This window comes from Euleptes europaea, chromosome 12 (genome assembly GCF_029931775.1).
Source record: "Euleptes europaea isolate rEulEur1 chromosome 12, rEulEur1.hap1, whole genome shotgun sequence".
NCBI lineage: Eukaryota > Metazoa > Chordata > Lepidosauria > Squamata > Sphaerodactylidae > Euleptes > Euleptes europaea.
In genome coordinates, this window is record NC_079323.1 from 16,386,799 (window position 1) to 16,403,227 (window position 16,429).

The window sequence follows — 16,429 nt, forward strand, 5'->3', positions numbered from 1 at the left end:
AAGAAGTGGTGCCAACCAACCCAAACAATTGAGAGTGGGCAGAAACGGGCAGGGTTAATTTTTAGCAGGTTTCGAGTTTCACCTACCACTCAGAGTGGCAGGTTCTGAAGGAAACCACCTATAAACCATATTAGCCATGCTCCCATCTATATGGAATTTCCCCGTTGGATCTGTATGGGGAGGGGTTCAATATTATAGGATATGGAGTGATTTGATAGCTCTTACTGGTTGGTGATGGTGAGCTCACTTCCTCTGTTGTCACTGCTTACCTGCTTGAATTCGTGTTTATTACTTGTCTTGCATTCTCCCTGACAGGGCTGAACTTACCTTGAAGCAACAGGAAGCAGTCTATCAGGCGATGGGATTTCAGATAGGATGTCATTGCCCTACCTCTGTGTGCTATTTATGTGCCACCAACACACAACCTCAGTAAAGGACTTCAATGAAAATGTATAGGGCAGTTCATTCTTACTCTCCCCTCTCATCCCACTGCAAAAGACCAAACAGTTTCCAATACTGCTTAAGATAATAAGTGGCAGCATATAATGAAATGTATAAGTTATAAGAAGGTGCTTTTAGAAAAGGCAATTCATTACTGAGGAAGAAAGGAAGACAGGTACAATACAGCCAAAATAAAACACTCCATGTTGCATTGATTTAAAGCAATGACCCCCAAAGTGGTGTTCATGGGCTGTGGTGCTCACTGATGTGTTTTCTGGTGTCTGCTTGCTTCTTCCTCAAACCAATGGAAAGCGACTCAATAATGAGGAAGCTTTATTAATGTTAAGGGTTTTATTAAAAGTAATCAAATTCGTTGCACACACACACACAGTTCCCAACACATACACAGCTCAGAAAACAAAGGTTTAAGAGTCCCAAGCAGGTTTATAGTTACCTTCCTGAAGAGCAAGGTCCAGAATGGCAGCAGCAAAGAAACCTAGGTAATGGCCAGCATTACTAGCTAGGAATACGATACACGCAAGTACCATGGCTCACACTTTGGATCCAGGAAGTGGTAGCAGCTTAACTGCGGCCAATGGGGCTATACTTATACCCCGAAATGTAGCTGGAGGCTATGACTGGCAATGGCTGGGAATGGCTGGACATTGCCAGTGACAAAGGCTTGATTGCTTGAGATATGATTAATCGGGTGCAGTGAATAAAACCATCAAAAAATGATGGCTAGGACACTTGGGATTAAGTGTCCAAGCATTGAGTGATAGACTTGGGGATTAAGGTGGGGTCCGGAAGGTGAGTCAGCGAGAGGGCTTGGCTGGTGACAGGATGGATTAAGGGTACATCTGGATAGCGTGAAAAGGTATGGCAGGATGCTTGTGTTCTACTACAGGAAGGCTATGGAAATGTAAACGGCTTATCTTGGTCTTCTTTTGTCTTCATGGAGAAGTGGCAATATTCCTTTTAGGGGAGGGTATGGCCCAACTTTGCTGTTTCAGTCCTGTCAGCTTGCTACAGCCTTGGCTCAAACAAGATGGATGCCAGGAGACCGCTTTTGTCTCTGGCTACACAACACTGCTCCATCCTTTGCACACTAGCTTGAGTCCTGTACACCATGCAGGGTGTCCTAGGCTTGCTTAGGGCATGTTTGGGTACCATAACACCCTTGGCCTCTGTGACCTGTTTGTTGGCCCTAAAAACGATTGCCTGCTATGTGAAACAGAGCACTGCTCTATATGGGCCACCAGACTGATTCAGCATGGCGCATTTTATGTTCTTATGTAATAAATAAATTGTGGCAGGGGTTTTTCTGCTTAAACAAACACCAATGCTGAATTACATTATTCAGATGTTCTAATGACAGGGCATGAGTCACAAAGTCCGAGTTGATTGCCAGTTTCTTAAACCAATGTCAAAGAACACGTGACGTCTTCACAGCTTGTTCATCTCCGTTCAGCTGTACAAACTGCCTATAGAGTAATCCCTCAATTTTTTGCACCCTGCAAAGAAAGCCACTGTGTGTGAGTAAAACATAAGGTCTCAATGGGGCTGTTGGGTGAGATAGCCTGACATTTGACATTATGCAAGACTGGAACGTTGCAAGGGGTTTAAAAACAAATAAACGCTGGTACTTGGGCATGTATGGGTGAGGTGGGTTAACAGGAATTCTCTGGTGGATGATGAAGGAGGGCATGATATCCCTACTTCTCCAAAATGGGGTCAGTCAGGGAAGGAAGAGAATAGCAAATTCAAAATCACCACCTAGGTTCCAGTAATAAAAATACATACATGAAGATAGAGCCAGGAAGCAGTTACCAACACCCACAAATATTTTTATTCCAAAATATCTGGTGCTTAGAATAACTGCATTAAGAACTTCAGGATCTATTTTTTTGAAAAATAAAATGCTAACTCCCATCTGTTTTTAGCTTTTCAAAGCCACATCTGTGCGCAAATATTTTCACTGCTGCATCCAGTTGTAGAAACTGTGGCTTCTGCTAGACAAGTGGCAATTTGTAGAAAGTCAAGAAAGGTGGTTTTTGAAATGATATTTGATTCTAGTACTTTGACCTATTATCACAGACCCCATCTACACATGACTCCTGGACAAATGGGCAATATAGACACAGGGCTAGACACATACTTCCATTTGCAAACGTATAAAGACCATTTCCAAAATACAGTAAGACATGGAAGCCAACAGCCCCCAAAAAAGATTCCTTCTGGCCTCCTCTTGACATCACTCAAACCCTAAAAACATGAAAGCAAACTACATGACCCACCTAACTTCATGGCCTCCAAGGAGGGTTGCCAACCTCCATGTGGTAGCTGGATCTCCTGCTATTACAACTGATCTCCAGGCGATAGAAATCAGTTCCCCTGGAGAAAATTGCTGCTTTGGCAATTGGACTCTATGGCATTGAAATCCCTCCCCTCTCCAACCCCCACCCTCCTCAGACTCCACCCCCAAAATCTCCAGGTATTTCCCAACCTGGAGCTGTCAACCCTACCTCCAAGGTTGACCAGAACTCTGAATTTTTGTCTCCCTAGACCCCCGGGTCTGGCAAATCTGCCAACCTCCATTTTGTTTCTGCTTCTTCCTGCTTATGAGAGGCTTCTTCCCACAACTATCCAAAGCATACATGAAGGATTGCTTGCCTTGATGAAAGGTGCCCAAGATCAGCCCTTAATGCCACATTTAAGGAATATTTTGGAGGATAGTTTAGTTCAGGATGGAAAGCATTTGAACTCTTTGTTGTTCTCAAGTAAAATTCTTTAATTATCAGGTGACCAAATGGCTCAGGGTATGTGTGCCGCTGAGGGGAGGGGGGGTTGGCAAGTCCTCTATGAATAGGGGACAAGAGCTTAACAGTGGAAGCAGGAATCTTCTTGTACTACATGAGAAACAAGAGAGTGAGAATCAGTAAGAGGGTGTTTTAAGATTGTTTGAGGACAGATTTCAGGGACCAGCACCACACTTTGAAATCTACCTTCAAGTAGGACTGGAACCACCAAAGAACAGGGCCTCCAAGTCCCAGTCCCAAAAGGCAATCCAGAAGGATACTATGATTGTTGATATCAATAGCCACCTAGAGGTCCAGGAGAATTTACTGGGTCCATCTTGCAGCTCATGTCATCCACCAGGACAACCAAGGCATTTCAGTCCCATAACCAGGTGTGAAACCAGATTGGAATGGATCTAAAGAATCCGCTTCATTCAGGAATGTCTGAAGTTGGCCAACCACCACTCGTTCAATCACCTTTCTCAAGAATGGTACATTTGAGACTGGACAGTAGTTGTTCAACTTTCCTGGGTCCAGAGTAGATTTCTTTAGGCGTGGATGCACCACTGCCCATTTCAAGGCAGGAATGACCACCCCATCTCTCAGGAAGGCATTTACTGTCTCCCAGACCCAGTCTGCCAGCAAGGGTTGTACGAACAGGTGGTAGGTACCAAACAGGTGATAGGTGTTATCAAAGAACAGTTGACTGTCTCTTTCAAAACCTTCAGAAATACCCCCTGTGCCAAGGAGCAATTAATAATATCCAAAAGTGTCTTTCCTAGCTTTTTGTGGCATGATTAGCTAGGATGGACAGGGAAATACTATGCTCCCCCTTGCAGTGAAAGTGGAGGAAACAAAAGCCAAGAAGAAATATCCACTGCTTGAGGGGCAGTAACCCAGTAGTGAGTAGCGAGAAAGGGAAAGTCTGAAAAAGAGAAGGGGCCAAACACCATGGAGCAAACACACATGTTGCTCTTCAGTGGTTTAACCATTCAGCTGTGAGTATTCACATGTTGATAACAAACTGATGAGAAATCAAGAACTGGAGATGTAGTTGTGGAGTAGTTTTATTGTAGCATACTCTTTCATAGGCCATTGAGGAGCTTACTCCAGATAGACGTTGAGAAGGTATTAGGTATACATGGTGAGGAGGTGGTAAGTATACAAGGTCTACTGCTGGGTAAACTAAGTTAATGACGTTAGAACTAAAAAACAATAGGAATGCAAAACACAAATCCAGATGACAACACAGCCAAGTATCTTCTTGATGTTTTTTCAACATGCATCATGGGAAGACCTCAGATCTTTTTTTTCATCTCTAATCACTAAATTCCTCATGACGGTTTTATGGAAAGATGCTCAATGGTGTGTAGCTGGTCATAGATACACATTTTCTCTGCCAGAGATGCCTCAAGTGAACTTATTTCTATGCTGAATTCAGTTGCATCTCTCCTACTAAAGAAGAAATATGTTTCGGCTTCTTCAATCAGAAGAGATTTGGACTCAATATATTGTAGATAGGCCATATTTCTTATCCAAATGGCAGACAATTTGCCATGCTATCAGAATTTACCATGCTTGCTATCTTCCATGTTTTGCAATATCTTTCAATGACACAACTGCTGTATTAACAGAACTGCTTGTGACTTAACAGCCTAGCACAGAGTTTGCTTGCAAAGTATGGATTATTCCTTTACGGCAGATGCTGTATTCAAATTGGACGGACCCACGGAAGAAAAAAATGGAACCTGCAAGAAAGGGGACAAGTTAACAGCTGTAACCCTAAGTGTGATGTAATGGTTGTTATGAAACCACCTTTTGTCAGATTTAGGTTGATTAATACTGCAAAGCCATTAAAATATTCATATCAATTACAAGATAGATTAAAAGATACAGTATCTAAAACTATGGAATATATTATTCTTAAATAAATTAAACAAATTAATATTAGCTAAAAAACTCAGATTAATATTTTCCGTTTTAGGTTAGATTGCCAAGCCCCCGCTTTGTCTGACGGATCTTGTATATTGCAGCACATTCCAGTCTCCAAATGCACCCAGGAATTCGAGACGCATGGTGGAACTTGGAGTATTGCTCTAAGAAATTTAGCTTGGTCCCGCTCCAGTGGGGCATAACTGGACATAGAGGAACCCAGTAAGGTTCCTACAACATCTTGGCCATAGACCTTGCCTGAAACAATGTAAGGGCAGCTGGAATAAAGTAGGCTCCCCTTGTACGAATTTTTTTTACTAAATTATAGGATGATCTTTCAGCTAAATTTGCGGCCTGCCTATGATGTTCCATTTTTAGACCATTCAACTGAAAAGTCACCCCTAGATATTTGATGGACAGTACCTGTTCAATTCTTTCCCCCTTTATATACCAGGCCCCCTTTTTTACGATGTTTACCAAAAGCAATCACCTAACCATCTTTTGTCAATTTCATCCCTTGCTAACTGGAAGTGATGTTCAGCTGCTGGGTTTAGATACAAAAGTCATGTGGCACATTAGGCTAGTCACAGTTCTTTGGGCTAGTTACAGCTCTCTTGGAGCTCTCTCAGCCCCACCTAACTCACGAGGTGTCTGTTGTGAGGAGAGGAAGGGAAGGAGATTGTAAACTGGTTTGATTCTTTTAAGAAGTTGAGAAAGTTGGCATATAAAAACCAACTCTTCTTCTTAAAGACTAACATATGTAGCATAAACTTTTATGGGACAGAGCCCCCTTCATCAGATGTAGTGAAACTACTGTCTCAAAGGCCTTTGACAGCTGAATGGTATTTCTTGAATGACATACTCCCGTGTGCATGGATGGGGACCAGAGAAACAGTGGAGAGATGCAATCTAGCCAGCAAGGGAAAAAGAAGTCTGAGTTGTGCTGCCTTAAGGGAATGAGGATCATCAGTCTGCATGTGTGTGTGTGAGTGATTATATGACTATGCATGTGTCTGTCTGCACAAGGATGATACACAATTCATGATCTGTTCTTTGTATATGTCTGAGTGACAGTATGCCAACACATTTGCACACCCACATGTTTGGGATTTCACCCACTGGCAACAAGGGCTTCAGTTCAGACAAACTCCCGCAACTCTGCAACAGAGTAAACATTTTTTTTGGTAGGAAATTGTTACCATTCTGTTGATATGCTGCATCGACCTTGTCCACAATTCCGGGGTATTCCTCCTTTGCTAATTTAGGATAGTCATGATCCATAGACTGAAATCTCTCGTCATAGCTGGAATATCAAAATTAGTGAGAAACATGGTACGAGTCTTGTGACATGTTCTATGTAGTTTTTAGAAACCTCAGAATGGGAGACAACTTTTTCTTCTAGCAAACAGAGACAAACAGTTTGCAAGAAAAGGCTGATGAAATCTTCATTTAGAACGGATTGATCTAGATTGATCTGGACATCCCGTCCCTTGGCATTATATACATTTCTTCATGTAATTCCACTGATGTTGCTTTTGTCTCTTGTTCTATATGGACATTTATGGTTTGATCACTGAACCAGTTGATACTGCTTTTGGAATGTTACTTATTATATTCTACTTGGTATATTAGTACATATAGTCTACTTCTGAGTATATTGACTTGCTGTTGTTACCGTGCAAAGTATTCTTTGTTGGTTTGAGCATACAATATTAGCTACCAGTAAAATTGTTCACAGTTTCTCTAGCCACTTATGCTACTGATAACATGGTGCCTGATAAGAGAAAATACGAAGGAAACCGATGCAGTTTTTATGAGTCTGTGGCTTTAGAATGGTGTCCTTGCAATACCAGACTGCCTTTGCCCAGCCAAGAGCCACATAAGATGAATATGCTTTGTGAGGAGAAAACAAATCTTGAGTCAGTCATTCAAACGCAAATTGTGACAGAAAGTTTCAGGAAAGGAAGGCAATTGGCCAACCTTGGGGTAAAGGAAACCTGGAACAGATTTACCTTATGAAAGATCCATGGGGAAAGATCTGAGCCCCACATAAACCACAGAATGGCACACAAAGTGCTGTAACGGATTGTAAACAGACTGTGCCATCACGACAGAGAAAGAACTTTTGCTGGGTTCAGACCCTTTAAAATACATCTGGCAAACGTTTATGAAGTCTTACTGCAAGACGTGGATGAACGCAGACTAAATGAGCCACATTCTTTACATTACCACTTCCTTCCTACCTCCATATCTCATCTCCAGTGAAAAACTTTGTCTTTCCACTCTTTACATCATGAAATGCAGCATCTATCTTTTCCACGCTGCTTGGGAATCTGAGTTGGTACAGTTTCTGGGGATAGCCAGGAAGTATAGCATAGCCTTTTGCAGCCCAAAATTTATTCCCTGTAGAAAAGGAGATATATTAAATAAAATAATGAATTAATGTAACGAGAATAAAATTACAGGGATAATTATAAAACAGGGCTTGACATAGCAGTTTTCCCCAGCTCTGCTTCCCAAGACAGTGTTGTTAGTGGCTACAATACAGAGCATGGAAAGAAATATGGGAGCAGTCTTAAGCACGGCTACTCAGAAGTAAGTCCCGTGTAATTCAATGGGGCTTACTCCCAGGAGAGTGTTTTTAGGATTGCCGCCTAAGAGTAGCAAAGCTACCACCAGTTTTTCTTCTCTGTAGGAAATGGACTGTCTGAGGCTCTGCCCATTGTATGTGTGTGTTAAGTGCCGTCAAGTCATTTCTGACTCATGGCGACCCTATGACTCAATGTCCTCCAAAGTGTCCTATCCTTAACAGCCTTGCTCAGATCTTGCAAATTGAGGGCCGTGGCTTCCTTTATAGAATCAATCCATCTCTTGTTGGGTCTTCCTCTTTTCCTGCTGCCTTCAACTTTTCCTTGCATGATTGTCTTTTCCAGTGACTCTTCTCTTCTCATAATATGTCCAAAGAACGACAGCCTCAGTTTAGTCATTTTAGCTTCTAGGGTCAGTTCAGGCTTGATTTGATCTAAAGCCCATTGTATAGAGCATAGGTAACTGGTTCTTTTTCCTTGCCTGTAATATCTCTACCTTAATGAGTACAAATACAAGAAAAATCAAAGGGTAAAATGGACAAGGAACTAGGAGTGCACATCTTGAAATTCCCAAACTGAAAATATACCCAAAAATGTTTTTTCAGCTCAGTCTGTGTATTTATGAAATATGTTCTCCTTTTATGTTCTCTCTTTGTCCATGTTCTGCTCCTGCCCCCAAGCATTTCCTCTTATCAAGCTGATTACAATATTCATTGAATTTCTGCATCCTTTACAAGCATTCTTTACAACACCCCTCTTACCTTTTGACTAGGATAAAAGGACTCAGATCTCCACATCTATTCTACTGTGTCTGCACTCTGAATCCTTGTTGGTCTCTAAGGTGTTACTGGGCTCACCTCTAACTGTTCTACTGCAGATCAACATGGCTACCCTCTAAAAATATGTCTTCTTAGCAATTTGCAACTCTATAGAGGGGCTGCAGGGCATAGAGAAATCCAAGATGGTAAGCTGCCTTGTTGGAAGCGTAAGGGGGCATGCTGGTTGTCAACATGCCTGGGTCTAGCTTGTTCCTTCTTGAAGCTCTAATATTTCCCTTTGGCCCACCATAGCTACCCCCATCCTTATGTCAGTAGAGCACATCAACTGTGTCAGGTAAACTAGCATGATCTTGGGTTGGAAAGGGGAAACATCCTCAACTTCATCTCTAGTGTGTGTGGGGTACAGTACTTGAAGGGGAAAGGATCTGGTGGGATGGTGGCAAAGACATGGTTTAGGGCATCCCACCAAAGATTTGTTTAACTAGAAGTGCCAGTAATTGCAGCTGAATCTATTTGCATGCAAAACACTCACACTGCTATTGAGTATGGTCCTTCCTTAAGAGTGGACCTGAATGGGTAGCAAAGAGATGAGCGTTTCTATGGGTAGAGAATTTATTATCGATCCTAACTAAACAAGTAACACGAATGTTCTGATCTGGAAGGGTCTTTGAACATTGAGTAGTATTGAACTTGGATTATGACCCATCCAGGGTTGCCTTTGCTGTTCAGGATCAGAAGGTAAATGTTCTCAGTGACCTGGATGTACAAAGACCAGGATTTTGTATATCAGGGGGGTTGGAAATATATTTTGGAGTATAACAAAGAAGTGGATTACCATAAAAGATAGTCTTTGATGCTCTTATTTCAAAACAAAGGAAGCATCCTTAAAATACTCACAGAGGTCAAGGGAGGGGCAGAGCTACTTGGCTGCAAAAAGTCAGAAACATGCTACCTTCAAAACCAAAGAAGGGCATCTGCAGTGTAAAAACGCTCAAGCAGAGTTACATTCTCTCTTCTGGGGCTTAACATGAGAAGTGCGAATACAAGAACTGCCATATTGAAATGCTTCATTCCCACTGCAGTAACATATAAGGCTTTGAATGAATAAATAAACACCAGATCTTCTTAATTTTTTCAGTGGGTATTTCTAACCTGGGGTAAGTGGAATGGTATAGTATAGCCTGATCTCATCGGATCTCGGAAGCTAAGTTGGGTCAGTACTTGGAAGGGAGACCTCCAAGGAATATTCTGCAAAGGAAGGCAATGGCAAACTACCTCTGCTTAATCACTTGCCTTGAAAACCCTTACAGGGGTTTGAAAACTTATAGGGGTTGCTATAAGTCGGCTGTGACTTCATGGCAATTTACACACACATTTCTAACCTGGACCTATTATATGCAGCCCTTAACACAACTCCAAACTTTGGACAACTTAGTCAGCTGATAAAATAGCTAGAGATAATGTTAATGCAGGGCCAGGGCTTTGTAGAAAGGCTAATATGAAGGACATAACAGTGTTCACCTCTAAATATGAAAATAAGGTCCTCGTCTGGAAGGCTGTAAGCAGCATCAACTTGGTTTGGAACTCCTGGCCAAAGTGAATGAATGGCAACCCAACCTTGACTAGACATCTGAGGATTGTGATGCCACATGAATCTGGTTGAGAAAAAAATAGCAATGGTTGTCTTGGTAAGTGTACTTCAGGTCAAAACTAACCATAGAGCCAAAATAAATGAAGATAAGGCAGGAGCAAAGGATCTTGATTGAAGCCCAGATGAGCTTGGATAATGGAAATAATTCCCCAGTCATGATTCATAGCAAGTTTGCAGGGGGAAACACAGAGGGGAATCACAGTTTCTACTATTGCTGTAAGGCTGGAACAATGCTGCTTAGAGATTGCCCTGTGGTGACTCACATTACCTTCATTTTACTACATATCTTCTCTACAATAGCATTCATTAATAATTATTACAGAAGGATGGTGGTTAAAGAACTGCAAATGGAGAATGCCTCTGTCAGTTTATTACCTGTCCTTGAATATGATTTTCTCCCCGTGTATTTCTGCAATAGCATCTGCAGAGAAGTTTGGGTCACATCTACTTGGAGTTTCAGAAGTGACTGTTCTTGTTGGTGAACCTGCAAAAATGGACAGTGGCCACTGCTTACCTCTAGCTCCCTATTCATTATCTAGCTTATGTCTCGCTTCTGCAATTCTGTCTGCCAGTATTTAGCCATCTCTTTGACTGAGAATGATATTTGCAGGCAGACCTGGGCGAATGCACAGAACCACATGAGAACCAAGCCACTGCTCTTAGGAAATCCAGGTTTATGTATGAATAGGATACCATAAAGAGCTTGAATGCCTTCCACATCATCTTCAGGAAGGACAAAGTCCCTCAAGCCGCCGTAGGTATAAAGGGGGTACATCAGGGCTCTGGGATCGCTGGAGTGTTGTAGTCCCAAAGCATGGCCAAATTCATGGGCTGCAACTGCAAACAAATTAAAAGCTGGAAAAGAGCAGAACCAATTGAGTTTTTAAACCTTAGCATCACTTCTCATTAAAGCTAGGTTCCTACTCTGCCTGCCATAAGAGTAAGATGTGGGTTTTCCCCTCCCTTTTACCTATAAGTAAACATGCCAGCTGGTCTCGACAGGCTGAATAATATATAAATTGATCTACATTTTAAAACTCATACTCCTCTATTTCTTTACATTTAGGTGCTGCAAAGTAGTAACAGTAAGGAGACACATTTTTAAAAATTAAATTAACTGCAACAGAAGGGCTCTGGTGAAAACAGGACTGTCACTTTTAAACTGGCCCCTCTAGTTGTTCTTTTAATCTAAGTTTGATTAGCAAGCAATTTCCAGTTGATGTTATTTAACTAAGCCTCAACTGCCCATTTCGCTCATTAAAAGGACAGGAAGATTTTCTCCTTCCAGTTGGCAACGCTGTGTGCAAATGAAGCACGACTTAGTATGCTTGTAAAATAATTAAAACTTAAGAGATTTATAAACTGCTAACTAAACAGTCCTGCCCTGGATAGCCAGACTAGGCCAATCTTGTCAGATCTTGGAAGCTAAGTAGGGTCAGCCCTGGTCAGTATTTGGATGGGAGACTACCAAGGAAGTTCACAGTCACTATGCAGAGGAAGGCAATGGCAAACCACCTCTGAACGTCTCTTGCCTTGAAAACCCTACAGGATCACCATAACTCAGCTGTGACTTGAAGACAAAAGCATGAGTGCCAGCCCTAACCCGCCTCCATCTGTGTATAAAGTACCATCCAGTCACAGCCAACTTATGACAACCCAGTAGGGTTTCCAAGGCAAGAGACATACAGAGGTGGTTTGCCATTGTCTGCTTCTGCATAGCATCACTGGACTTCTTTGGTGGCCTCCCATACTGAGATCTGACGAGATCAGGCTAGCCTAGTCCATCCAGGTTAGGGCCCCTACCTCCATGCTTGTTCCTTGTTGCTGGAGACTCTACAAATACCAAAAACAAAACAAAAAACCAGCCCTGTGTATTACTACCTCTGGAATCACTGGTCCAGGTTTCATCATCATCAAAGTGGACATCTCCACCAATATTGTCACCAGGAGGGAAAGCATGAGCCAGCTGGCCTAACGGCCCATCAAATGGAAAGAAATCCCCGTGTTCTAAAAAATAAATCACCGTAAGGATAATCAGTTGTTACAAATAATGGAATGTTTGTAATGATAGTGTGCTTCTCTCACCAAAGAGGATCCAAAGCGGTTTACAGCATCATTCTGCCTGTGAGGTGTGTCAATCTGAGAGAGAGAGAGGGAGGGACTGGCCTCAATGGCACACAACAAGTTTCCACAACAGAGCAGGGATCCGAACATGGGCCTTCCAGATCCTAAGCTGCACTCTAAGCACTATAGCAAGATGGCTCTTCAATATGGTGAACTAAATGTTGATATTTCCTATGAAAATTTGATCAACAATGTTAATGTGGGCCTGAGCTAAGGGTTAATGAAAATAATGAGAGCAGCTTTCTGAAGTAGATGAAAGGAGCTGTGGATTCACGGACTTCTGATGCGGTTGTAGGAGACAAGAGATAAGAAGTGTATCCAGTCTCCCCCATGCCCTGCTCTAAGCACCGATTGTTTAATTAGCCTGCCGATGAGGTAGTTGCTTCGGCCAAGCCCAGAGGATAGAGGCGTTGCTTCATTAGCATAGTAAATTGCCCGCCCTAAAGGCAGAATTGCCTCCCTTTTCTGATCACGGGTCTGGAAAGATGTGATGTGGGCTTTACATGACTTTGTATGTCTAAGGTGGGGAGAGAATGATGTCAAGAGGAGGAGAACATGACATTTGTAATGATTGGCATCTTGGCAAGCATATAACCTTATGCTGGACTAAAAGTGGCTGTTTCTTCTTCGGACTGGAGCCTATTATTCAGCAGAATAATAAATCTTTAAACCTTCTCCTCCTTGGTGTGCTTATTGGGCCGGGACACCAAGGGACGAATCTGTTGGTTGAAAAACTGTCATCGGCCAACATTAGGATATTTATTTATTTATATTTTAGATGTATATCCCCCCGCCCCACTACAGCAAGGCTTGGGGCTTGAATTTTATAGAGAATTGTGGCAAGAACACATCTTGCTTTCAGTCACCTTTCTTTCCAAAAGATATCACAATGTCCGCTGTGCCATGCAAGAGTCTGGTGAAACGAAGAGGGGTGACGTCACTCCATACTTGGAACGCTTCTCGTACGGCTTGGTCTGTTCCTTCATGACTCAGATCCAGAGTGTAGTTTATAATTCTGTTTAAGTGACAGATGCCAAGTTACAAAACCTTTCTGGATTGTTTTTGAGGTAGAATATTAGAGATATGGTGAGTAGGGAATCCTTTCCTAACCCTTCCTTCCCCCACCCCCTCCGATCATTTATCTAGGAATGTGAAGCACAACATTTTGACCATGATGTGAATAACTAAAGCATGTGAAACTGATAAGTGCTATACAGAGGTTTCCAATTTGCTCGCAGCCCACAAGGAAATGTGAGCAACACCTGCCCCGGGCCACTAATAATGATACATAATACCCTGAATTATTTATAAACTGCTTTAAAAGCCAGGTGCCCTACAATCAAAATCCAAAGAAGTCAATGAAGTTTATTTATTTATTATTATTTTTGTTCGATTTCTAGCCCACCCTCATCCCCAACTGATGTCGTGCTCATGACGGGTTACATACAATAATTCATACAATAAAACAATTAAAATCTATTGTCTATTAATTAAAATATTAAATAATAAAAATAATTAATCTATTACACAGATGGTGCTCAATAAATAGCAGTTGCTGGGAAATTCAAAGCAACATTAAAAACCCATATTAGCATATCAGAGGGTGGGAGAGACAGGGGGAGCCAGTGTGACATCTGCATAATCCCTGTTATTGTTTAATAAAAACAAGAAGGCTGTTAAAATTACATTACCACAACCAATTAAAAAATCCATTTCTCCTCTTAAGAAAAAAAAGTATGGATGCTGTGAATTATTCCATATTGACTCCTAATGGAGCTCCTGTTAATTATTTGACTCAGTTTGTTAATCCAGTTTATACAGACATACAAACACACAGAGATCCCATGGACATTCCCACTAACTCTTCAGTTAAACTGCAACTAGGGTCGCCAGGTCCCTCTTCGCCACTGTCGGGAGGTTTTTGGGGCGGAGCCTGAGGAGGGCGGGGTTTGGGGAGGGGAGGGACTTCAATGCCATAGAGTCCAATTGCCAAAGCAGCCATTTTCTCCAGGGGATCTGATCGCTATCAGCTGGGGATCAATTGTAATAGCAGGAGATCTCCAGCTAGTACCTGGAGGTTGGCAACCCTATTTCCCAATGAGTTAAAGAACTAGTCCTTCCCTGGGGGAAAAAGTGTAGCCTAGATGGGGAAAGGGGCTGTCATGCTCATAGGGCTGATTCTCCAGCACATGGTTACGTGATGCCATTCATTTCCTTGCTTTCTCTTGATTCCCACCACAGCATCCTATGGCACCAAGGCCTAGTCCACACAGAACACTGCCCAATTTTCTAAACACATTTAAGAGATTTACAGTGCAATCCTCAGCAGATACACCTTTCTAAGCCCACTGACTCTACTTATGGTGGCACTGTAGGAGTGGTCAATACACTTCTCTCGTTCCCCTTGTGGTTCTGCATGCTCTTTCTTCCTCTGTCGTCCTTGGCTCTCCTTTCTCACATGAATTTCCCCTCCATTGCCTCTTCAGTTACTGACATTATGGCCACCGATCATAACACTTGCCATACTAAGGTCGAACCAGAGCTTGCAAACCTGCCAGCAAATAGGTCTATTACCCCGTTAGGAAATTTCAATTATGGGGGTTACCGCGCTTTGTATTCCCAGCTATGTATTAAGAGTTTGAAAATGTTGTAAAAAACATCGCTTTAAAGGGGTTTTTGGATACCACGGCTTATAAATGGTTGGAAGACGTCTTCACAGCTAAAGGGTCCAAACAAAGTGCGAACAGTATTTTTTATAACGTTTTCAAACTCTTAATACATCGCTGGGAATACAAGTGCGGTAACCCCCTATATCTGTACACCATTTCCTCCACAAAATGCACAGTAAGGAATGGTGTACACAGGAGCTCACAGGAGATGCTACTGCGTGTTGCAGCTATAACTGAATTCCCTGTGGTTGGAATGGAACAACTTGTAGCTGTGGCTCTGTCCTAGGATTGCCGACTTCCAGGTGGCACCTGGAGATCTCCCGCTATTACCATTGATCTTCAGATGACCAAGATCAGATCCCCTGGAGAAAATGGCTGCTTTGGAGTGTAGACGGTATGACGTTATAACCGGCTGAGATCCCTCACCTTCCCAGACCCCATCTTCTGCACTCCCAAAATCTCCAGGTATTTACTAACCCAGAGCTGGCAACCCTACTCTGTCCTACAAATAGGTCTTCTGTATGTGGTTCACTGGATCAAATACAATTACTGACATTCAGAGCATGCCACATTCAGAGGGCTGTAACTCATATGCATGACACATGGAACTTTGCACATGTATAGGCTGCCATTGCTGGCAAGTACTGACAGTTGCATGTATATGTTTACATCTGTGGATGAAGCTGGTCTATGATAGATCCTTTAAACAAAATTGCTGGTAGTTACTGTGTAGCATTGAACTGTACCAAACAATCCAACCTTGTCTTCAGAAACAGCATCAGCATCAAGATTTGGGGCTTTGAGTTCTTGAAAATCAGTGTGTGGGGGGAGTGATAATGTGGACAAGAAGACTGGTATTTGCGGGAATGCAGTCTCCATGTACAAATGCAAAAAAGGAAACGAAAAAACTACTTGTCTTACCTATATGTCAAGTTCCATGTTGGCCACTTCATTTTCCTGGGGAAAAGGTTGTAACCTGCCACATCAGGGACGCCACACCGTGGTTGTTTCATCAGCTCAAGGGTGTCTGCGTCCAGCTGTCCAGTAGTGTTCAGGCCAAAAAATGACTGCATTTGTCTGAGATGATATGGCAGAGAATCTGTGCTCCTTTTCTGAACTAGTCCTGGACTGTAGTAGGCATCCAAATAATTCTGGAGAACACAGGAAAATGAACCATTACAGAAGAACAATATGAAGAAATGTTAAAGGGAATGGATGCATGTGCACATAGCTACCTTTGCATACAGTAGATTGTCAACTGGATGGGCGTCAGGTTCTAATGTTGCAGTCTTGGGAAATGATAAAGGCAAGCCAAGAACGAGAGCACAGGATAGGAATATCATGGAAATCAGACGCTTCATCTCTGCAGCTCTCAATTCTTTCAGGTTGCCTGCAATGGATCCTTTTTATAGTGAATGCAGCTAAAGATTTGACTCATCTCTTATCT

At 42.3% G+C, this 16,429-nt stretch overlaps 1 protein-coding gene across 1 annotated transcript; it reads right to left on the minus strand.

Moving 5' to 3' along the window:
• Positions 1 to 3,584: 3,584 nt before the first annotated feature.
• Positions 3,585 to 16,070, minus strand: LOC130485653 (collagenase 3-like). The gene is made up of 10 exons (XM_056858873.1): positions 15,904 to 16,070; positions 13,180 to 13,328; positions 12,071 to 12,196; positions 10,883 to 11,044; positions 10,565 to 10,673; positions 10,060 to 10,193; positions 7,415 to 7,574; positions 6,371 to 6,474; positions 4,937 to 4,987; positions 3,585 to 3,976 (listed from the first exon to the last, which is right to left on the minus strand). Exons 1-10 carry the CDS (start codon positions 16,053 to 16,055, stop codon positions 3,585 to 3,587), a joined length of 1,539 nt encoding a protein of 512 aa, XP_056714851.1. The 5' UTR covers positions 16,056 to 16,070.
• Between the last annotated feature and the right edge of the window lie 359 nt (positions 16,071 to 16,429).